Here is a 23,635-nt window from a genome sequence, read left to right on the forward strand (position 1 = left end):
ACGATCTGTCTGGCTTCATTCACCAACGAGCAGTGGACTCTTCTCTCTTCCAAATGTCTCATTCTCATGAAGCGTCTTCGACTGTTGAACCTCCAAAACCCGTTCAGCGAATTCTTGGAGTGCCTTCTGGTCCAGTTCCTGTTCTCCTACTCGCAGCCACTTTGCCATTTGACGCTTCTGCAAGGCGCGGTGCATGGGTTGAAAAGCAGCGAATTGGCGACTCACAAGTTCGGAGAAACGGCCATCGAAGTGGATTGGAACCGCGAAACGGACGAAGAGCATGTGTGTGAAGAAATGATTGGAAACGGAACCACGCGAATGAAACGATTATTCGAATTGTTGAATCATTCCTTTCAAATTCCCGCCAATTTGGGCAAAAAATGGGGAGAATTGGCGGGGATTTTTTGTCGATCTTGCTTCACCTTTTGTTGTCACCATCTCTCCATGATTTCTCTGTATCGGTTCCACGTTTCCCCTTCTCTATAGAATCGATGCCTTTTCCACATACCTTCTCACATCATCATCATCATCTCCACTTTCATCTTCCATTTCAACACCCACCATTCTCACCATTCTCTGGAAACACGTCACCTTTCTCTTTTGCTCGCGCGTTTCCAATCTCCAACCCGATTCGCTCCAGCGAATCATCGATCGAATCCAAACCCTCACACTTCACACCGCTTCCCAATTCGACTTCAACGCCGCCACACGTCCCTCCACTTCTCTCTCCGTCGATCTCGACGAGACTCCACGCGTAGTTTCGATCGAATTCCTCGACGTGTAGAGCGTTCCAATCCCCATTCAAACATTGTATTCGCTGCCTCGCTCTTCTGCGATGGTCGAATCAATCGATTTTTCGTCATTGTCTAGTCCGCAGTCTTCCAGTCGCTCGAAGAAGCGTTCAATTCGCCGCTCGCAGCCTCCGAAGTGCTGCAGACCATGAAAGAGCAGAGCAGTTATGCGATGGAGAAGCTCCAAATCGGAGAAACCATCCGCGAATGTGTGAACGAATTCAGCGAGGAAACGCCCGTTTCGGTGATTTTGACGTGTTTAAAATGCCTGAAATCGTTCGATTCCTCGCCGATTCCGATGATTTGCATTGAATTGCAGACGGCTCTGCGCGAACAGCAGCACCACGCGATTTCTTCGCTGGTCCATCTGATCTATTCGATGATCATGAAGGGCATCGCGGAAGGCGACCACTTGCTTTCTCTCGTTTGCTTTCTCTCCTTCCATTCGACGTAGTTACTCCACATTCTGAACTATGATTGGTCCGAGGAAGACCTCATTTTCCTCCAGCAGCTCGACATTTTCACCACCCTCGAAACGCTTCTCCAGAAGCAACTCGAGTTCCACCCCTCCCTTCTCTTTCTCGAGTGCACACTCGACCAAATCGTCATCATGACGCATCGTCTCACCCACTTCTACCACCCTCTCGCCGATGCCTCCTCTCCCTCCTCCAGTCGCGAGTCCACGCTCTCTCATTATCGCTCCAACTCCGTCGGGCTTCCCTGCATCGTCTCCCTCACCTCCTTCCTCTTCTCGTTGCTCCAGCAGCTCGCCACCAAGCCCGAATTTCAAGGCCTGCTCACCACCTCGATCGTCTCGCGCCTCCTCCAATCGCTCCAGCTCCTCCTGCCCTCCTCCAAAGAAGGAATCGTCGACTGGATCCAGACGCTCTTCCTCTGCCTCGCCATCTGCGACCCGTCCGCGCAAATCACCATCATCTCCTCCATCGAGCTCATCCTCCTTCTCATCCCCAACATCTCCGTCCACGACGCCTCCTCCATCACTTCTCAATGCTTCGCCATCCTCGTCGGATGCTTCGCCAACCTCTTCGCCAGCGACGTCTCCGTCCTCGTTCTCTTCGTGAAGCAGCACGTCTGCGTGCAGCTCGTCCGCCGTCTCCTCCACCTCCCCGTCTGGCAGTCCATCGCGCAGGACGAGCTTCTCCGCCTGCTCCGCTCCGACGACCCCCACGAAATCCTCGCCGGCTGCAGCGTGCTGGGCGGCGAGCTGATTGGCCTCTTTCCTGGCGCTCCCGCCACGTTCACGCCGAAGAAACTCCCGGTGAACGAGAAGACGGGGATCGGCGAGATCTACCGGCACGCGGAGAATTGCAAGGTGCTGGAGATGGATTTGGAGCGGGAAATGGCGACGATCCGGATCTTCCGGACGGGAGAGGAGCGAGAAACGTCGATCTGCTCGCTGGACTACCGTCCGCCGCTTCGCGCGGAGCTGCAGTTGTTCTCTGCGTCGCACGTGAATCAGCTGTTCGCGCTGTTCGACGCGCATTGCAGCCCCGATCGAAAGTAGCGATCTCGCCGTCCATTCAGCCGTTTAGGATGGAAACACACATCCAACACGAGGTGGAATCGCACTTCTTGCAAGTGTCGATCACCAAAGCGATGGAGCGTCTATTCCGCTGCATGACGTCCATTTCTATCCAGCAGATCGACCTCGACTTCGTCTTCGCTCTCCTCAAACACAGCCTTCGCCTCACTCACACGCCCGGCATTTCCGTCGTCCCTTTCATGATCCACATCGCCGTCTCCTCCGCCATTTCCCAGTTTTTTTCTCTCTCTCTCCCGCCATTCCGTAGATTCAACGAGTTCACCGCGGTTTTCCAGCCGTCCTCGCTGCTCCCGATCCCCGCTGCTTCTTCTTCTTCTTTTTCTTCGTCGTCAACTTCGTCGGATTCCTACGCGCCGGTTGAATTCATTCAGTGGGAAATCGGCCGCGACGGCGAGGCCTGGAAGCCGCTCTCTCGCGACGACTGCGACCTGCTGAACGAGCTGGTGCGAAGCGACGTGGGCGCGTGCGTGGTTCGCCTGCAAGGAACCGACAAATATCTCCTCGACACACACGAATTCTCGCTCGTTCACATCCATTCCGGGTATCTTTCTTTTTTTAATTTGATGTTTTTTTCTAATGCATAGAGCGGAGTGGAAGCTACGACAGGGCTCGGCAATTCCTTCCGTGTCGGACATCCTCATCGGCATGGGTTTCACTCCGAACCACGTGGATTTGGCGGTTCAATGCCACGGCGAAGACATCGAGGCCTGCATTCAATTCATTCTCTCTCTCCAAGCCTCCAGTCCCTCCGCCTCCGATTCCTTCTTCCCCGCGGAATCCAAATCGGGCGACTCGCTGCGGTCGTCGTACGACTCGGTATTGCTGTGCGTCGCGGACGAGGAATTGCCGAGTTTGACGGAGTTGGATTCGGTGAAGAAGGATTGCGCGAGCGACACCGAGGGCACCGACCGGTACAAGCGCTGCTATGGGGGCGATCTGAGCCAGATCGATATCTGTGAGGAGATTCTGACGAGTCATGCGAGCGGAAGCGGGAGTGCGAGCGGAAGCGGGAATGGAAATGCGAATTCCAATGGCAACGCTGCGACCGCACAGAATGGTTCGATCGATCCGGAGGAGCATTTCATGAACTATCTGTGGACCTACGCGTTCCGCTACGACTTCTGGAGCAAGCAATCGATCCGTACATTCCTCGCCGATCCGTCACTTTTAGGCCCGAATTCTGGAATTTCCCAATTAGACGCGTGTCGTCGCATCCTCGCCAACCGTATTTCCCCTTCTTCCCCTTTTCTCACATCCAGTCTCCAAGATCGTGACCATATTATCGCGGGAAATCCTCGTCCGTCTGCTCCTCCAATCGAATCTCCTCGACGAACTTCCAAAAGAACCCTCCTTTCTCTCCCGCTGCTGGAAAATCCTCAAAATCGTCCTCCTCCAAAGCTCCGCCCCTCTCCTCAAGCCCCGTCTCCAATCGCGTCTCCTCGACGCTCTCCCCGACTGGCGAAACGCCCTCGAACCGGATCTCTCGAGGGCGTTTCATCTCCTCGCGCTGCCGCAGTACGGCGAGAGCCGCAAGCGCAGCCGCTGCATCGACTTCAACACCGACTGGGACATCTGCGTGAACCCGCAGCTCCGCGTCCTTCTGGCCGTCTCCACGCTGCTCTCGCCGCAGGCCTGGAGCCCGGAGGCGCGCTCGTTCTTCCAGTGGATCGCCTCGCAGTGGATCGCTCTGCTCCCCAACGCCTCCTTCATCGTCAACGAAGCCGCCTACACCGCGCTCATCCACTGCGTCCGCGTCGTCGCCGAGGCCAGAGAGCCGTTTCTGCAGAAGTGGCTCTATCGTCAGCTGCATGGAATAACCGCGGAAGGCGTGGTCGTCGCGGAAATCCAGAAGGAAATCGAGCAGTGGCCGCTCTACTCGACGCAGCTGCAAAAACTCGTCGAATTGGCGCTGTTGAAGGATTCGTTGCAGCCTGTGGATGAAACGCCCGAAACGGAGAAATGGCATTGTTACCACTTTTTGAAAGGAGGAACAATAACCGTGAAAAACCGATTATTGTTCCCGTCCTGGACGTTCGAGTTTTCCATCCGCGTCGATGAAACGCTCGGCGAAACGCCCTTAATAGTGTGCAGCGAATCAGAAAGTGTGTTCCAATTCGTCCGAACCGAATCCAATGAGATCGTGTTCCAGTTCCTCGGCGAGAACGAATCCATTTCCTTCCTCTGCGATCTCCCCGCGGGATCCTGGACGCACTTCGCGTTCGTGGTGGACGCCGTGACTACCGTTTCATCCCTCCTCGCGATCTGATTGGTAGAGCTGCACCTTCTACGCCAACGGCTTTCCTCAGCCCCCCCAGATTTTCTCGTCGCCCTGCCATCTGCAGGCGCTGGGCAGTCTCCAGAACACACAAGCCTTCGACCTCTGCGAGGTCCGACTGTGGGCCTGCGCGCGCCCCGCGTCGCTCCTGCAGTCCTTCCAGAAAACAGAGCTCTCTCTACCGCTTGTAGGCCCCTTCTTGACGCTGTATCTGCCGTCGATCGCGAGGAAGGACGCGGCGTTCCAGCCGACCGACTTGCTGAACAGAGGAACGCGGTTCCACGCGCAGAACGTGGAGTTCCGGACCGGAGAAGCGGAGGTGTTCCGGTCGGTGCAGCCGAAGGAGACGCTGCTGTTCGATTACCGGGGCGTGTGGCGGTTCGACGCGGCGGATTGGATGAGCGGGAACTGGAACCAGGCGTGGAGCGTGGAGTGTCAGATTCGATGCTACCACGCGTTCGATTATTACCGAGCGGAAATACTGTTACTCGACGAGCTGACGGCCATCGAGATGGCGGGCGAGGCCGAGAAAGACTCGGCAATTCTGCGCACGACGCAGATCCACAGTTTGAATCCACTCACCGAGAATTGGATCACGCATTTGCGACTTGTTTTATCGCTTTCCCACCCCTTCACGTTCTCCTTCCAATCCACCTTCCCTTTCCACGTTTCTCCGATGAAACCGCCCACCTCGATCGGGTTCCACGTTTCCCTACACTCCTCCATTCTCGACGTTCCTTCCGCCACGCTCGTCCTCAACAAATCCGAAGTCAAACAATGGGGAATGGCCATGGCGGTCCTCCATCCCGCCCAGCGCACCGCGGTGATTCCTCAGGGCATCACTACGGGCACGTGGGCGTGGGATATTTCGATTAAACGTTGCTCTACACAATACATGGGGGTCGGAATCGCGTCTCTCGGAACCAAATTCACCTCCTATCTAGGCAGAGACTTCACCGGATGGGCCTTTCAGCCCACCGGAGAGAAGTGGCATGCCAACGTCGGCACGCCGTACGGCCCGCCACGGCCGTCCTACAGCGAGGGCGACACGATAACCGTGGAAATCGACATGGATCGAGGCGAGCTTTCCTTCTACAAAAACAATTTGTTCTTAGGCGTCGCGTTCGACAACGTGCGCCAGAGCGCCGTCGCCTCGAAGTACGGCGTCTTCCCCGCGGTTACGTGCTATCGATCGGGAGACATGCTGGAATCGCGGGGATTTCGGAATGGCGAAATCACGGACTATTTTTCGTCGCTGGATATGTTAAATCGCGTGAAATGGACGCAGATGTGGTCGAATGGAAAACGCCACGGATACGGAATGATCGAATATCAGAGCGGAGAAAAGTGGCACCGCGTTTGGAGAAACGGAGTTCCCGATGACCTCGTTGTGATCGAAAATGATGGAACGTGGAAAATTGAATTGTTGAATTGTGACGAACTCACTCATTCCGAAAACCAAATCGATGTGGAGGCCTATTTTGGACGAGCCGTCTCGATGGACGAATCCCTCGTCGCTCTGCTTCGAGCCATCGAATTACCCCCGATTTCTGCATCTCCAGAAATCAACACGATGGTGACCGTCAGCGGAGCTGGCCAGCTTTTCCCATCCCAGCTCTTCACGTTCTCGCCGGCGCACTGCGCCGCTGGAATCGAGCTGAGCGACGATTTGCTTTCCGCTCGCTGCGCCACCAATAATCGATGCATGGTGCTCGGCTCCCGCGGTTTTACCAGCGGAAAAGTGTACTGGGAAGTGTCCGTGGAGAACTGCGACTACGGAACACTATTCATCGGGGTGGCGGGGAAATTGGCGGGGAGCAGTCATCAGTGCTGGCGCGATTACGGGTTCGTAAGCAATCGGTCGTTCCAGGACCACGCCAATGAATACTTCTACGGCGTGCAGTTCTACAAGGGCGACGTGATCGGGGTTTTGCTGGACATGGATCACGGCGAACTCTCCTTCTTCAAGCAAGGCAAGGACTTGTACTACTCGCATCATTCGCTGCTGTCGTTCGGCGTGGCGGCTCGCAATCTTCACTCGAATGGAGGCGAGCTGCAGGTGATTCCGCTGTTCCCGTCGATCGGATTCAAGCGCTGCGGCGACGCCGTGACGCTGCGGAATATGAAAGGCGTGGAGGAGAGCGGGAACGACGCGGAGGGAAGTCTGAAGCAGGTGCGATTTGCGTATCATTTGATGCGAGCGATGTATGTGGGGAACCCGGAATTGCTTCCTTCCTTTGTGAGAGAGAGTATTGTGAGGGAGTATAGGAGAAAGAACGTGAAGACGGTGCTGGCGAGGGGAGCGATTCGAGTGGAGATCGATACGTCGCAGGAGAGGCTTGATCGGGTTTTGAGGGAGCGAAATCGGCTGAAAATCGGGCAGTTGATGAATGGAAGGAATGGGGTGAAGCGGATTGTGGGGACGAAGTTCGATCAGATTTGGTACCAGTGCGAAAACCATGACAGCTATTGGTATTTTAACGTGAACGAAATGAAGGCGATTTTGCGTGGAGGCGAAGTGAATCAAAACGAATCATTGAATGAATCATTGAATGAATCAATGAATGAATCCATCGATTTGAATGAATCCATCGATTTGAATGAATCATTGAATCCATTGAATCATCAATTGAATGAGTCAACCAACGAATCCTTCGATGCATCCATCGCTTTCAATGCATCGCTCCCTAATTCCACCGACTCTCCTCCCTCTCCCTCCGATTCCTCCACCCGCAAAGACCCCGACTGGAGTTTCATTCTGAAATCGATTTGCCGCGGGGACCACCACGGGCTCGCGGGCTCCGCTCTGCGCCTGCTGAACCAGAGCGTGCCCTCCTTCCTCCCCTTCACCCCGCTCACCTGGAAGAACGCGCCGTTCTTCGCCTCCTCGCCCGTGTTCTCCGCTCTGCCCTCGCTCTCCACGCTCTTCCTCGCCTTCAAACCGCTCCTCTCCTTCTCCTCCAAAAAACTCCTCTGGCAAACCGTCCTCACCGCCACCGCCGCTCACGCCATGAAGCTCTCCGACGGCGTGCAGACTCCGCTCACCGTTCCTGAGGTCAAGATCAACCGCATCGCGGCGCGGCGCAGCCAGCAGAGCAACGAGTCGCGCAGCGACATCCTCACGAAGTCCGTTCTGAACCAGATGATTTCGTCGATGGAAGTCGTCCCCGTCGCGAGCTTTCGAAGAGAATTCGGCCACGCGGAGGACGCTGGCCAAAAACGGAGCTTTTTTGTGAGGCTGATCGGAGAAGGCGTGTATGATAGCGGCGGTCCGTACCGCGAAATGATCGAGACAGCGATCTCGTTTGAGCCGTTGTACGTGTTGAATTTGGCCCGGAAATCGGCGAACAACGAGAACAATCTCACCAACGACGAAACGTTCGAAATCATAAACAACAACGACACAGACAACCCGCCCAACACACGACGCATGCAGTTCTATTGGGGCGTTCTGCTCGGCGTGGCGATCCGCGGCGCGATCTCCGTCTCGCTTCCCCTCTCCTCGATCTTCTACAAAAGCGTAGCCAACGAACCACTCAATCAAAACGACATCGAGAACGTCGACCTCGGCGTTGTCCACATGCAGACCAACTGGGACGAAGTCCTCGCCGCCTTCGGATCCACCTCCGAGATCATCGACGTTTTGCCCCTCAACCGACTCGACAAAACCAAACTTCTCTTCTGGGTGGACCGCGAACCGCGGTCTTTATGGTTCCAGCGCGTCTTTCGCGCCGTGCTCACGCAGAAATGGACAGATTGCGAGCTCGTGGTGCGCGGCATGGGCGCCGTGCTGCCTCTCCAGTGGATCATGCTCTTCACACACGCAGAACTCAAAACACTCATCTGTGGAAACGAGGAAATCGAGGTCCGCGACCTCCAGGAAATCGCGGAATACGCGGAAGGCGTCGACGTGCACGGCGACGTCATTCGACGCTTCTGGAACGTCGTGGAGGGGCTTTCCAGCGAGGACCGCGGGAAACTACTCGAGTTTGTGTGCGCGCGAAGCCGAATTCCCGCGCCGCCGCACCCGCCAATTTCGTTTAAAATCGCGGTTGTGAAGGGCGGCGATGAAATGCTGCCGCAGAGCCAGACGTGCTTCTCGATCCTGAAGATCCCGGCGTATTCGTCGGAGGAGGTGATGAGGAAGCAGCTGCTGTATGCGATTTATAACGCGCCGACGATGGAGCTGGACGTGCAATTGCATGATGCGGAAGGATGGGAATAATGCGCGTATGCATGTGTATATATTTGTTTATTTATTTATTATTTTTTTTGTTTGGTTGTTTGTTTCCTTACATTTTTAATTCGATTTCGTGAAATGGTGAGGAATAAGAATCATTTCATGCAAAAAAGATGAGACTTCATTTGCTTCTTGTCTTATTCGTGCTTTTCACAGCGTACTCTAAAGTATGGAATGCTCAAATGGGGAGTTGAGACTCTAGAAAGTCACAGTTGAACTTGAAGACGAGCGCGCGCTTTTAGATGGATCAACTGAGTCAAAGTGGTATTGTAGAAAGGTTCTTTTTCCAAAATACGTTGAATCGCTGCTTGGAGTCATTCCTTTCAAAAAATCATTCCAGTGCCTCCTTCCCGGTCTTTCTGGGGAATCTACATACGATGCAGTTCTAATTGATGAGATATCCGAGCCTACAAGTATTCCGTACGCAGCGGAGTTTTATTTTTAGAAAAACATGGAATCTATAATTTGTACATTATTAGTGCGAAATCAGCCTCGTCTCTTTTCGAGAATTACAACCTGACAGAATTTGTTAATTTCTATTGTTTGTCCACCTTGCATACTGCGTGTCCGCAAGGTTTTTCCGTGATCCAAAGCTTGAAGGAGATCAGACTTCACTCACCTTTTATCTTAGTTCGTCCACAGGATAACGCTGTCGATGTGGAGGAGCGGATTTACGTATAGTCGCCTCTAACACTGGACGATGTGAATCAATACGTTCATCGTGCTGGCTTAAAAACGCTTCGTTCGCATATTTTGATTCAGGAAGAAGAAGAATTGCCAATTCTCTATGCAATCATCTTGATTGCCGGATCGACCGTTCTATTCCTCGGCTTCCTTTGTGCTACTTGGTGTTGGCATGGAGCAAAAGAGAAGAAGGAATAAGCAGAACATTTTGGAAGGTTCTAGAGATACAATAGTTTTGGCACATATTAAGTTTCATGTTTGAGAAAATAATCGATTTGATTGAGCATCCTGAGGATTACCAGGATGTAGAAGCGTACCTAGCTCCTGGAATCGATTTCTCCATAGTGCTTATAAAGATGCGACCAGTGCGCTCGATGACTATCTGAAATCGGATTCGCAGGATAAAACCGCTCTCGAATTGAAGGTGAGAATTCTGTTAAGGACTCGCCGCTACAATTACGCCAAGCAGGTAGCAAAAACTCTTTTAATGCTTGGCGGAGAAGAGTCGCAGTATCTCTATTATTATGGATTTGCTCTTTTGTGCTCAGGTGATTTCGAAGGAGCATACAGCACATTCCACCGTGCCTATTCTCTGGATCCAGACGGCAGTTACTCTTTTGGAAGCCTCGCTCGCCAGTCGAAGGAATTGAACAATCTGAAAAAGAAGGGAAATGACTTGGTATCGCAGGGGAAAACGGAAGAAGCCGTCGCAGAATACACAAAAGTATATTGTTTATTGTTTAGTAGGGGGAAGAGTGTAACAAATAGGGCATTGAGCTCTGCAACTCCAAGGAACTGCAGTGTGGCTACGTCTTCCTGAACAATCGCGCTGCCTGCTACATGAATCAGCAGCGATACGAGCAAGCCTTGCAAGATCTCGATGCCTCGCTCCTTCAGTTCCCGTTCTCTCCCAAGACGTATCTTCGCGAGATTCGCTGCATTCAGCAGCAGAATTTGCAAGAACGACTGAGTGTAATTCCTTCCTATTATGTAAATGCTTTGTTTTGCGGTCGGTATTCCGACCCTGCGCTTCGCACCACTAAACGAGATTACATCCAATTCTTAAAACAACACAATGCTTTCCAGAGCAATGTCCAACCCATTTCGAATGATCACGAGCTCTCTCGCGTTCTCCGCATTAATCCGGGAACGCTGATCGTTCTAGACATTTTCGCGTCGTGGTGTGGACCTTGCAAGGTCACATTCGAGTTTTGGAATAACATGTAGAAGCTGGCGCCGTTACTTGATGAAATGAGCGTTACTCATCCTTCTGTGATCTTTTTGAAGGTGGATGGAGATAAAGTCCGCGAAGTCTCATCGAAGTATCAAGTCGAAGGTTTCCCGACGATATTGTTGATTCGAAACGAGAAAGTGGTTGACAAAGTGGTGGGATATGCGCCGGAGGACATTGAAAGCAAAATCGAAGGCAAGTTGGAGATGGAGATGGATTTGGTCTATGCCTAAACATCCGGATGATTCTCTTATTGGTACTCGTTTTTGTTTATGATGTATCTATCAATCGGAAACTCATTACCAATTTTAATATACTTTTGATTGTTTGTTAGAATGACAAAAATCGAGACTTTTTTGGATTTCCTCAGAATAATCTGATGGAGAACGCAAACACTGCTCTGGATGAACTGAAGATGATCGTCAGCGGGATGGATACAAAAGCGTCCCAGCTTGCCGTGAAGAGGATTAAGGAGATACTGGACGAGAATCCTCAGATTGTAAATGAAGCATGCAGACATATAGAAGTATTTTTCAAAGACGTAATTGGTTTTGCTCGGGATTTACGATTCTAGGCCCCTGTGCAACATAAACGCTCGATTTTATTTCTACTCGACTATCTATTCAGTTTCCGGATGATCAATGTGTTAAACTACTTTTGTTCTTCTCTTCCCAGTATTCTCGGGTCGTACTATGAATCTGTTCGATTTGATTGTTCGAATTAATAAACAGGCTGGAGATGAGTTCCGAAAGGAATTAGGTTTTATCGTAGGAAAATGGTATCAGCAAGGACTCGTTCCTTACTACATCATCGACTTAATCAACGTACTTTCCGTTCCTTTTCTCACATCCACAGCGGAAAATCTACTCCATCTGCACATCTCCCGAAGAACAGCAATCCTGGCACATGAACTTAATGACGAAAGTAATTCCTCGCCAAGCGCAGCCCGCGCCTCCCATGCCCCAGCCCAGCCAGCAGGTGTTAGTATACGACGGCATCGACACAACGAAAAGCGAGCTGAACGCTCTGTTCACAATCAACTCGGATTTGCTCGAACGCAAAGTCCACGCCGTAAATCCGCGCGCTTTTCGCTCACAAACAGACCGTTCAGAGCCATTTCGAATACGTGCGTGACGTCTTCCTCTACCAACTCGAACAAAACAAGCGGAACAATGTTCCGCAGCCGGAGATCCGGCCGATCGCCGCAAATCCGGACATCGGTCCGATGCATTTCGATTTCGACTGGGAAAAAGATCGAAAAACGCTGCAGAGCGAAGGGCGACGCTACTTCTTCAACCTCGAAAAGAGCTACCGCTTCTCCTGCGATCACTGCGGCGTGCTCATTCGAAACGAAGTGGAAGTAGGAGGGATTTTTGGAATTCCAGAAATAGTACAAAGCGCATTTGTCGAACCATCTGCGCAATCGCGAGCTTTTCGAGCGGCAGAAGGTCAGTCGCGGCTGGCTGAAGCGGCACGTGGACTGGATCGATGAGGGCCGTCGGAAGGATATTCTGGAGGAAAAAGAACGAGTGGGGATGGGAAGAACGTTTGAGAATAGGAGCCGAGCGCTCGCGTGATGTACGATTTGAATTATCTGCGGTGCGGAATCTGCGGAGAGCAGCTGGAGACGGAGAATGTGAACGATGGCGTGGATAATGGGTTGTTGTAGGGGAGAAGGAAGGGAGCGAGGTGTAGCTTTAAGGACGTGGTGCGACCGGATCCGCAGGGACCGATTTATCACAAGGGATGCTATCGGATTCAGCAGAAACAGAGGGGAATGTGAAGAGAGAGAGAGGGAGTGGAATAGAATGGAATGATGTGTTTGTTGGATAAAGAGGGAGGGAAAGGAAAGAGAGAGAAGTAGGAAATGAGTCTATGAATCAATGAAACTTACAGTGAATGAATTGAATGAATCATAATACAATCCACAATCCATTCTTCAAATGATTCTCTCCTTTACAACCATTCAATTCAATCTTTCCATTCAATTCATTCAATTCATTCAATTCATTCAATTTATTCAATTCATTCAATTCATTCAATTCATTCAATTCATTCAATTCATTCAATTCATTCAATTCATTCAATTCATTCAATTCATTCAATTCATTCAATTCATTCAATTCATTCAATTCATTCAATTCATTCAATTCAATTCAATTCAATTCAATTCAATTCAATTCATTCAATTCATTCAATTCATTCATTCATTCATTCATTCATTCATTCATTCATTCAATTCATTCATTCATTCATTCATTCAATTCATTCAATTCATTCAATCAGTCTATCCACACATATTCCACTCCATTTTCCAATCTCTTTCAAACAAACACTCCACACCATCGCCATCAAACTACTCTGATATCGCTTCGCCTTCTCCACCAGCTCCTTCACCATTACTTCCCTCGCCGCAATCTTCTTCTCCCACTCCGCCTTCACCGCTTCGATCTTCCCTTCACTCCCTTTTTCCTCCCCTACTTCTCTCTCCACCTCCGCAATCCCGCGTCTCTCCGCTTCGCACGCTTCCTCCGCTTCTTCGCTCGCCTCCTTCGCTTCCTTCGCTTCGCGACGCAGCCCTTCGATTTGCTCCGCCTTCGCGCGCTCCTCGTTCGCCACGCGCACGCGCAGATCGTCCAACTCGCTCTGAAACCGCTGCGCCTGCAATTGGAGTTTCTACCGTTCCACAGTTTCCACAGTTTCCACCTTTTTCTCAATGGTTTTATCGGTGAGCTGCTGTTTCAAGTCGCGGATCTGCTGCTTTAGTGTTTCGATTTGTGTCTCCAACTCATTCCTAAAATCGAGCTGTTTTTTTATTTCCTCCAGTCGCTCCACAACTCCCCCCAATTTCTATGGAATAACCGCGGGACATCGCTACGGTGGAAGCCTGGCTCATAATCGCGGATTGGGATTGGAGGTCGGTCAGCTGATTGCTCAGCGTTCGACATTCCGCCGTGAAACGCGCGTATTTTTCGCGGTTATCGACCACTTCTTGCTGCCATTTGATTGGACGCTGTGAGTTCTACTTTGAGTTTCCGCGGGGAAAGAACGATTTGGCTGCTTAGTGTTTCGTACGTTTCGTTTTCTTCTTTGATTTGTGTTTCGAGTTGTTGCTTGCAGTGAGGAGTTTCATCGATCATTACGATGGTGCGCGTGATCTCGCGTGTTTCGATTCGAATAGAGTTTCCTATCTCTTTGAGTCGCTGCTGCTCGAGATTTAAACGCTCGATTTCCTCCTCTAAGCCTTTGTTCGTTTCTTTCTGATGCACAATGATGTCGCGATCGTACTGCTTTTTCGCTCTACATATCGAAATAAACAAATTTTAAATTACTCCAGAGCGTCGCGTGTGGTTTGCTTCAGTCGAATGTCAATTTCGGTCCGACGTATCTTTTCGGTCAGTTCATTCTAGTTGAAAAACGAATTATGTAAGTAAATCTACTTTACGAGTTCGGTAGGGTTGCAATTCTAGCACGATTTGGTCAGAAAAGCTAATGAAGTTTATAGCGGCGCTAATCAATTGCCGAAATCTTGCTCCCGTTGGTTGCAATAGATCAGATAGAGAGAAATCGTAGACGCAACAGGTTTCCATGAAACCCTTTCTATTGAGTGAATCATCCGAAATAAACGTTACAAAGGCTCAAAGGCATTGATAGCAACCAATATCGTAGAGTATCCATCAAGTGAGTACTTTTTTGCTGTATCTCGGTCAAATGATGTGATTTCGTCAGATGGAATGCCGGAGCAGACGCTCATAAATTGAACCAGTACCTCAGCAATCTTGGCCGGTTTGGGACTGTTGATTTCCTCAATCTCCAACGGAATATTGAGTTGTTTCATCACATTCACGATTTCATTGTCCTTTAAAATCGGAAACGAGTACTTATCATCCATCCCTCAAACAAAAATTTGAAATGTTTTCTCTCCTTTCTCCAACAAACAACCCAATCGTATTATTCCTTCATAATCCGCATCAACTCTTCCATTTCTACACATCAATCCATTCCACCAACAATCACCATCCGGATCATCTTCCTCCTCCTCCTCCTCTTCTTCTTCTTCCTCTTCCTCTTCATTTTCATTTTCATTTTCATTTTCATTTTCATTTTTCTCTTCATTCTCTTGTTCATTCTTCACTTTCTCCTCCTCCTCCGCTTCTTCTTTTCGTTTTTCTTCGTTCTTCGCTTCTTCCTTCATCCCCGCGGTTATCCCCGTCTCCATCCCCGCGGTTATCTCCACCTCTTCCTGCTGCTTCGCCTCCCCCTCCCTTTTTGCCGCCAAAATTTCGGCGCGGGATCGCACATGCAGCTCCGGTCCTTCCCGCGCCCGCTTCGCCTGATGCCCCGCGGCAAACCGCGAAACGCCCTGCTTCGCCTGCTGCGCCGCGCGCTCCAGTTCCGCGGGGGAGCGCGTTTGGCGGGGCTCGAAGCCGAGCGGGTCCAGGGACGCGTTGGCGCCGTCGATCACGCGAAGCGGTTTTGCCGCCAAATTTTTGGCGGCAAACGAGGAGGACGAAGTCGCCGCTGACCGCTTGAGGGACGTGGAAACCGGGGAAACCGGGGAAACGGTGGACATGGAGGTAGGAGGCTTCGCTCCATTTGGTTGAGGTTTAAAGGTGGAAACTGGAGAAACTGGGGAAACGGAGGTCTGGGACGTGGAAGTGGCGGCGGTGGGGAGGATGTGGAGGAAGGGGCAATTGTCGCCGTTCTTGCAGCATCCCCGCTTGAAAAAGGCGCATTCTCTTTGCATGGGCTGCGGCTGGGGCGCGTAGGGATGTGGATAATGGTAGGGATATGGCTTGGGATAGGGTTTGGGATGAGGGGCGGTGGGCTGTGCGTAACAAGGAACAAAAAACAAAACCAAGGATGTTAAATGAATAAAAGGGCACTCGGGATCGAAACACTCTCCACGGAGGTATTTCACGCAGAGGATATTGATATTTCGTACCTTTGGGTTATGACGGAATTTGCAGCTGTCTCCCTACGCAATAGTAAGCAATTCGTTCAAACAGACAAAACCTATCAAACTTACTTTTAAACAACCGGTTGTTAAGAAGTACCAGCAATCATGGACTTCCGGTTTCGTTGCTGCCTCTCCATTCGTATCTCCAGTCACAACAGCAGTCGTCTAGGGAAAATGAGCTCCTCCACTCCTCAGCAATTATTCCACTCAATCACTTCAAGGAAATTCACTTACACTTTGATCAGAAGGGTTATTATTGGTTGTAGGTGGAAGATCAGACATTGCTAGCAATATATCAAATTAAAACAAACCAATCTTGCAGCTACAAAGCCCTATTGTGTAGAGAAAGGCCAAATTTGCCTAAAACTAAGGGGCCATTTCATCATTTAGGACCCTATTTCTAACAAACATAACTATCACTTAGATTTAAAAAATGTATAGGACAAATCTTTAAGATCGTTGCAAATAGGCAAAATCTTAGTGTTGTTGCGATAGTAGTTTTTCACTTGGTCCATATACGCGTAACACACAATCGACATATCCGATTTATCTTTTTCCGTATTATACTTATCAAAAATCTGCCTGTACAGCGAGCTACCTTCAATCCCTTCCCTCATTCTTACTCATGATGAACCACGTCGGTAGCGAAGCCATCGCTCGGCAAATAGAACGAATAGCCTTGGAATCGCAAGTGATCTGAATATTGCACTTTATTACACCCATAATTGATAAATCGTTCATCATACAACAGCGTTGAGGCAGAGTTCCGTAGCATCATATAACTACGCATTTCACACACTCCATACCATCCATACGGTTCTTGAAATCGAGTCGAATAACAATTCAATCGCATCACCGACCGCGCCGGCGCATCGACCCACACTTTCGTTGCATACAACTACACGTAATTCCACACAGTAATATTAAAAAAACATGTGTTCGCGAGAGCGGCTTCTTCAAACTGCATCGCTGCTCTCGAATGCACTTCCGAAGCTGCAATTTCGTTTTGGGGAAGTATTTATCCGATCTAGTTCGCACTCAACATCCAGTTCTACAGAGCCGCGCACCCGAGCAGCGATTTGCACTTGTTCAGCATCAACGGACGCTGGATCGAAAACACTGCCGGTACGATCACCGCGGTTTTTTTAGATTGCAGAAGAGAGCGAGGCAGCGAGCGCAGAACCGTCCGCAGATTCGCTATACTAAAAGTAGAAACGTGGAAGCACGGCTTGGCCACATATCCATATCGAGCATGAGGAAATGCGTGGTGCGAACGTTGCGAATCCCGATGTTTCGAAGCAGATTCACGGGGAAATCGTAGTAATCGAGGTCCTGGGGTTCGACGATGTAAAGAATGACGGTGAATTTGAGCGGCAACCGAAGATCAGCGATCGTCTGCGTGGCGTTCGCGATAGCGTTTGCATTGATTTTGATGGTGGCGATGAGAAATCCATTCCACCGCTCTGCGAAGTAGTGCAGAAAGGGAATGCGATCGATTCTACGCGTCACGCCACGAAGGGAGCGGAACGTCGCTGTGGTCACGATCGTCACGTCCATTTTTTTCGAAGCGATTTCGCTCCAGTCTGTGTGTCACTCAAACAAAACAAAAGAAAAACCTTCGCCGCGGAACTCGTAGTCCCCACAGGACTGCGAGCCCACACAGCGAAGACAGCGCGGGCAAAGCCCCTGCTTCTCGCGCGCGGGAAGAATCGGACCGAACCATTCCTTGTGTTCTTGGCGCACTTCAATCAACCATTTGCATTAAACTCTACGGTACGCTTCGCGTTGTCGCATCGATTTCGTGCGCACGACTTTGTCATGGCGGGAAAATCTAGTCACTCAGAAGCAGAAGCAGAAGGAGAAACGGAGTGTAGGCTCTGGCTCCCCGCGGGGAACTGGGAAGGGAGCCCAGCGACTGCAGGTTCAGTGACGAAAATATGGGGTAAAAATGTCGCTTGCCCTGGACGTCGATGAAACGCCCTTCCAATCCTGGCGAATCGGTGGCGTTCGATGGAAGAGAATGATCGGAAGAAGAAGAAGAAGAAGAAGAAGAAGCAATCAATGAGTTGGATGTTGGATTGAATGAATTGATCGGGTTTTGAATGGATGGAGAGGAGGGTAGGGGAGAAGGAGTCGGAAGGGACTGTGTGGGAGCAATGGAAAGAAGTGGATACAAGAGAGGGTGAAGAATCTATGGAGGAAGAAGGCGATGATGAAGATGAAGATGGCGATGGCGATGGCGATGGCGATGTTGGTTTCAATGAAGAGAAAGAAAAGGAAGAAGAAGAAGAAGAAGGGTCCAAATTGATGGACTTTGATGTCGTAGGTAAACTCCCAGACTGAGAGGCCTTTGAAGAAGGAACGAAAAAAGGTTCAGGCTTCTTCGTTGATTGGTTGGCTGACCACATGATCGATTCTTTGTTTGCGAAAGAGTGGTTAGGCTCTTGAGACGGTTTGGAGGTTGTAGAACGAAATCCAGGAGGAACAAAACGAGCAAAACCCAAGGGTGTTTGTTTTGGCCCAAGAACTGGATGTTCTTGTAACTGACTAGTCTCTGAATGGTTTGATTCCGATCGTAGATTGATAGTAGGATTCTTAGAGATAGAAGAGAAAGTTGCGTTAAAAATGGAAACTTTCACTGGTTTTGAACTAAAATTCGAACTAATCATAAGGAATGAAACTGAATTGCACAGAAAAGAACCATCTTCAGATGGCAATACAGTAGAACTAGTTGTTTGCGTGTTCATAATGTTGCAAACTGGGAAATAATACCGAGAAAACAAATAGAATTTTGGAAAAACCCTACACAAAAACAATGGTACAAAACCAAAACTCAGCATATCGAATGTTTCCAAAGACCAACATAGAAATTAAAAAAATGCCTAGAATGGTCCGAAACATTTTTCAAAAACACGTTATACACAATACAAATTAACAAATCAGAATCGCGGTAATGACAATCTGATCTAAAGTCTTTGAGAATACTGCGATAATGCAGATTCGAATCGATGCAGTTTGGGATGAGGTTTTTAAACACAACATAATAGTAATGTCTTTGGAAATCAAAGTTGACACAATGAATCAGTGTATTCACTTAATAATACCAATTACAACATAGAAAAGAATGGTTCCATTTCCCATTTATTTCATGACTGAAGATCAGGACATTGTGATAGGAATCGATTTGGGAACAAGTACGACGTCGGCAGCAATTTTCCGAAAGGGCAAGCTCGAAACGATGCGGTTTGCGACTCAATCGAAGATAAACTCGACTGTTACGTTCAAAGGGTCTGAGATACAAGTGGGTATCGATACGACTAGCAGTTATGCTCGTTCAGGAGTAACGGTGTATGAAACAAAGCGATTGATTGGAAGGAAGTTTTGCGATATTCAAAAAGAGATAGAAAGTAATAAATGGAGTTTTGAAGTAGTTGAAGGAAAAGATGGCATGGCTGCCATCAAAGTGCCAAATCAATCAAATCCCGAAGAAAAACCTCGGATTGTATCTCCTGAAGAAGTGGCATCATACATTCTGCTGGAAGTGAAAAAGCAAGCTGAAAAATATTGTGGCTGTACTATCAAGCATTGTATTATTACGTGCCCTGTTATTTTTGATGCGTTGCAGCGTAAAGCAACCATGGAGGCTGGGTATCTCGCTGGTTTTGATATTGTGGAATTGATAACCGAACCGTGCGCTGCGGCAGTCGCCTATGCTCTGCGATTCGACCCAAACCCCGACAAAGAACATCATTATTTGGTGTACGACCTAGGTGGCGGAACGTTTGATGTTTCGGTGGTGAAGCGGAGCAAAAACACGTTCCGAGTGATCCGAACGGGAGGCGACGACCATCTGGGCGGAAAGGACGTGGATCTGAAGCTGATGGCAGCAGTGGAAGAGCGAATGGAGAACACCAGTTTGAAACTGAAGAAAAACGGCAAACTGTTATTCAAAATGCGTAGTAAGCAAGCGAAAGAGTCTCTCTCGGAGGTGGACTCGGTCACGCTGGATCTCGATTTTACGAGTGAAGAAGCGGAAGAAATGACCATCACTTCTTCTTATTTGAGTTATTTGGCCACCTCTCTCATCGAACAAACCCTCGAAATTGTCTTGAACGTGCTTCATGCTTGCTCCCCACCCTTAGAACCTTCCGACATCGATTTTGTTTTCTTGATGGGAGGATCCACCCGCTTACGAATCGTTCACTCCAAACTTTCCACTCTCTTCTCAAAGGAACGCATCGTGGTGGATGTCCGCGATCTTGTGGACACGGGCATTGCGCAGGGCGCTTTGCTCATCGCCGAAGGCAACCAATCATCGCATGCCACACAACCCGATCGCTATTATGCGGGAAATCCCGTTCCCTCGCTCAAAATATTCGATATTTGCCCACAAGCCATTCGGATCGCATGCGAAGAAAACACATTCATGGTCATTCCGGAACAGACCCCGATGGGAGTGCCGCGATCGATTCGATTGGTTCCTCTATCGAACTCGCACAAGTACACGGACATTCGGATTTATATGGGCAATTCGGAGCAGTGGAAACTCGATCGGTTTTTGGGAACGGTGCGAATTCCGATTCGGCAGAATGTTTCTTCGGTGGCCCAGACGCTGGATGTGAAAATGACATTGCTGAACTGGGAGGAAATTGATGTGGAGGTGGAATGTGAGTTTGATCATAAACGGTACCACTCTGTTGTCACAATGGGGCTTAACAGGCGAAACAAGTTAGATCTAACGGAGCTGCGGGCTCAAAACACACTTCGCGACACCATCTCTTCGAATGGGAAGGATTTGAAAAACAGGATCGCGGAGCTGTGCGATAAGTGCCGAGAGGTTCTACCGTCGGGTGACTCCTTGCGTCAAGAAGTGGATGTTCTCAACCAGATGGCTATCAATAAGCATTTGTCGAATAAAGAGCTCGAGAGTATTCTGAGTCGTATACGTGAAATATTAGCGAATCATTCTTGCTTTTCTTGTTGGAAACAGGTTTTGATGATGATCAAAGACCACTATACGCGCATTAGAATCATTGTTTCATCATAGTTCGGTTTCTTTGTAAACGATAAACATGCGATTCTCTTACTTGCTTACTCTCCTGTTGTTTGCGATTCTCTGTCTTGCTGCTGTACATATCCTTTTCGTGCGTGTGAACGTGTGTTCCTTCATTTTGAACCTGTGTATGCTCAAGAGGATGTTGACGCTGTCGATACCCCTGCCGAAGGTGACGATATTGACGATATTCTTGATGCCACGATTGAAGAACCCGAGGAGGCTGACGACGACATTAACTACGAAGCAGACGAGGAGGAACCTCTGGCGATCAAGCCTTTGAGACTGTTCACGCATCCCCTTACTGACATTCCTGAGCCTTCCTCTGATATCGAAGTGAGCTACAAGGTGCTGACTGGTAAGCATTGTGGAGCCTGTATCATGTGTTCAGAAGACTATGCCCTCACCGAGCCTATTCGTGTGATTGTGAATCTGAAGAACAACGGAGTGACTGTGTACAACGTTACGGATTGCATGGGCTCTCTGAACGATGTGGATGATTTCTCTCACTACCGCCAGAACGTAATCGTGTGTAGCTCCTAGTTGAGTTGTAGTTCACGGAGCGCAATTTCAACAGCACTTTGTACCCTGGCTATGAGATGAACTTTTTGTATGTGTTCGGCATCTACGACTTCATCGATCCTGCTGAATACCAGCTCGCTCTGACCATTTTCTACGAGACGGACAGTGATTACTACGCCTCCACCTTCCTCAACGAGACCATCGAGGTGGTCGATCACAGCCGTGTGATGGACTTCCAGATGTGCGTTGTTTGGCGAATGAATGAAGCGTAGGATGACGATTATCGCGTTCTTCTTGGCGCTGGGGTTCTTCGGCTACAAGTACATGACATCGTCGAATGGAAGAAGAGCGAGCGTTTCGGTCAGCGAGGGTAAGAAGAAGAAGCAGCAGTAAAGGAGGAGACGAAGAGATATGTGGGTTTCTCGGTTGGTATGGCGTGTTTGTTTGAAAGAGAGCACTATACTTTTATTGAGATTGTTGATGAGGTGAGCGAATGAGTGCTTCTGCGTGTACGGGAAGAGATTGTCTATTTGCATACGTACAGTTCGCTCTGGAGCCTTCTTCGGCGATGGACATTATAGAAGCCATTCGAATTGCGAAGCATGGTGCAAGTGGGAAGTAGGGATTATTGGCGAGAGCGATTGGTAGAGAGCTGACATTGTTGACGAGTGTGGAGCAGCACTTGAGTCTGAAGATTCATTCGAGAGAAAGGGAAGAGTATAGTGCATTGTTGGCATCGATTGTGATGGATAAGGAGTATCACCTGCATTACTACAATTTGCTGCGACTCTTGTATTTTTATTCTTGATATTGATATATATACTGTTTAGCTACTCGTTGTGTCTCAAACAATTGGAAACAGCCGACCTCTCCCTTTACACCTTTTTCTCCAAGCAGATGCTCCTCTTCGATCTTTTCCGCCGTGTCGATGCATCCATCTACCAAAAATACACCACTCGCTTTTCCTCCTTGCTCTGGAATCTCTGTGTGACTCTACTCGGCAGAAAGGAAACCAATCCCCTCGTTTATTCCATTGCCGCATCCAGTTTGTTGATGGCCCTCACCGTCTCCCAATCCAACCCACAAGCCAAATCCTGCCAATTCGACTCCATTCTCGACCGACTTTTCTCCGTTTCCACTTCCTCCTACTCCAAAAATCCTGCCTTTTTCCCCCTGGCCCGCGTCTTCCAATTCATTCATTCCACGTTTCCACACTTGATCCCATCCCCCGACCCCACCCGGGAGTTTCGTTTCCTCTTCTATTGGTCGCGGCTGGAACCGTCGCTTCCCCCGTGGAAATCGAAAGTCAACGAAATCACGCGCAGTTCTAACAAACAAGTTCGTTAAGCGTAGCGCTCAACACGCAGCCCAGTTCGGTTCTCTATCTGCAGAAAGTCATCGCGTACATGAAGGAAATCGAGGATCTCATGGGCGTTTCCAATTGGTGGAAACTCGCGATTCCACGAATGGAACACAATCTCGCCAATTCGAGGCGAATTCTCCAGAGAATCGTGGAAACCGGGGAATCGATCGGAGTTTCCACAGTTTCCACGGTATTTTTGGAGTTGTGGCACTATTTGAATTCCTTCATCAAAAACGTTTGGATTTCTGGAATTCCTGGAATCTAGTTGTTCTCGGCCATCAAACAGCACGCTTCCCACCCACCACCACCACCACCAATAGTAGGAGCAGCAGCACCAGTAGTAGCACCAAAAGTAGCACCACCAATCACAACACCAATGGTAACAACACCAATGGTAACAGCGCCAATAACAGCGTCAATAACAGCGTCAATAACATCACAAATAACATCACAAATAACAACACCCATAGTAACAACACCATCAATAGCCTCCTTGGCGGTCGAGGGCGCTTCGTTCTTACACTGGGCTTTGTGCTGCTATTCGAAATGCTGCGAAGCGAACCACCCAAAAAACAACGAATTTCGGAACCTTCGAAATCGAATTCGATACCTCTCCCTGCGCCGCTACGTCGCCTCCGTGCTGCCCTGCGTCGAGATCCCCGCGGAACTCATCCGCTCCATGATGAAACTCCCCGAATGGGATTGGAATTCGATGGAACTCCAGGAGGTTTTTTTCCGCGGAACGAGTCAATGGATAGATGAAACTCCTCAGTAACGCCCTGTTCAACGCCAGCCAATCGAATCCCCCCAACGAACTTCTTTTAGAATGTTCGCTGGACCTTCTGGAAACCGTTTTGCGCTATTCCAAAAATCGGGCCGAAATTGAGAATTCCAGAATTATCCCCAAATTCTGTCTGCTGCGCGGATGGGCCCATCAGCGCGGGGATGCGGA

General features: G+C 49.5%; 7 protein-coding genes; 5 read left to right on the forward strand and 2 right to left on the reverse strand.

Moving 5' to 3' along the window:
• Window positions 1–6,203: 6,203 nt before the first annotated feature.
• On the forward strand, window positions 6,204–8,855 carry GSBLH_T00001674001 (uncharacterized protein; the record flags this gene model as incomplete). Its single annotated transcript, XM_013040105.1, has 2 exons — window positions 6,204–8,150; window positions 8,187–8,855. 2 exons carry the CDS (start codon window positions 6,204–6,206, stop codon window positions 8,853–8,855), a joined length of 2,616 nt encoding a protein of 871 aa, XP_012895559.1.
• A 998-nt stretch (window positions 8,856–9,853) lies between these two features.
• Window positions 9,854–10,781, forward strand: GSBLH_T00001675001 (uncharacterized protein; the record flags this gene model as incomplete). XM_013040106.1 has 2 exons in its annotated part: window positions 9,854–10,278; window positions 10,323–10,781. Exons 1-2 carry the CDS (start codon window positions 10,042–10,044, stop codon window positions 10,779–10,781), a joined length of 696 nt encoding a protein of 231 aa, XP_012895560.1. The 5' UTR covers window positions 9,854–10,041.
• A 24-nt stretch (window positions 10,782–10,805) lies between these two features.
• GSBLH_T00006306001 (uncharacterized protein) lies at window positions 10,806–11,018 on the forward strand (the record flags this gene model as incomplete). Its single annotated transcript, XM_013040107.1, has 1 exon — window positions 10,806–11,018. The coding sequence occupies one exon, from the start codon at window positions 10,806–10,808 to the stop codon at window positions 11,016–11,018; it is 213 nt and encodes a 70-aa protein (XP_012895561.1).
• A 2,041-nt stretch (window positions 11,019–13,059) lies between these two features.
• On the reverse strand, window positions 13,060–13,733 carry GSBLH_T00001676001 (uncharacterized protein; the record flags this gene model as incomplete). The annotated part of the gene is made up of 4 exons (XM_013040108.1): window positions 13,060–13,236; window positions 13,267–13,461; window positions 13,492–13,614; window positions 13,656–13,733. 4 exons carry the CDS (start codon window positions 13,731–13,733, stop codon window positions 13,060–13,062), a joined length of 573 nt encoding a protein of 190 aa, XP_012895562.1.
• A 1,279-nt stretch (window positions 13,734–15,012) lies between these two features.
• Window positions 15,013–16,027, reverse strand: GSBLH_T00006307001 (uncharacterized protein; the record flags this gene model as incomplete). The annotated part of the gene is made up of 4 exons (XM_013040109.1): window positions 15,013–15,112; window positions 15,138–15,763; window positions 15,815–15,910; window positions 15,980–16,027. 4 exons carry the CDS (start codon window positions 16,025–16,027, stop codon window positions 15,013–15,015), a joined length of 870 nt encoding a protein of 289 aa, XP_012895563.1.
• A 2,842-nt stretch (window positions 16,028–18,869) lies between these two features.
• GSBLH_T00001678001 (uncharacterized protein) lies at window positions 18,870–20,792 on the forward strand (the record flags this gene model as incomplete). The annotated part of the gene is made up of 1 exon (XM_013040110.1): window positions 18,870–20,792. The coding sequence occupies one exon, from the start codon at window positions 18,870–18,872 to the stop codon at window positions 20,790–20,792; it is 1,923 nt and encodes a 640-aa protein (XP_012895564.1).
• A 17-nt stretch (window positions 20,793–20,809) lies between these two features.
• Window positions 20,810–21,753, forward strand: GSBLH_T00001679001 (uncharacterized protein). XM_013040111.1 has 5 exons: window positions 20,810–20,970; window positions 21,018–21,156; window positions 21,190–21,320; window positions 21,353–21,561; window positions 21,593–21,753. The coding sequence occupies exons 1-5, from the start codon at window positions 20,941–20,943 to the stop codon at window positions 21,711–21,713; spliced, it is 630 nt and encodes a 209-aa protein (XP_012895565.1). The 5' UTR covers window positions 20,810–20,940; the 3' UTR covers window positions 21,714–21,753.
• Window positions 21,754–23,635: the final 1,882 nt, after the last annotated feature.

This window comes from Blastocystis hominis, assembly GCF_000151665.1.
Source record: "Blastocystis hominis, Singapore isolate B (sub-type 7) whole genome shotgun sequence assembly, scaffold_13".
Classification (NCBI taxonomy): domain Eukaryota; class Bigyra; order Opalinata; family Blastocystidae; genus Blastocystis; species Blastocystis hominis.

Coding starts and splice junctions, on each gene's coding strand:
- GSBLH_T00001679001 (XM_013040111.1), top strand. CDS start 20,941: ATGTTGACGCTGTCGATACCCCTGCCGAAG. Junction 20,971..21,017: donor TGTCGATACCCCTGCCGAAG/GTGACGATATTG, acceptor GAAGAACCCGAG/GAGGCTGACGACGACATTAA. Junction 21,321..21,352: donor TCTCTCACTACCGCCAGAAC/GTAATCGTGTGT, acceptor GTTGAGTTGTAG/TTCACGGAGCGCAATTTCAA.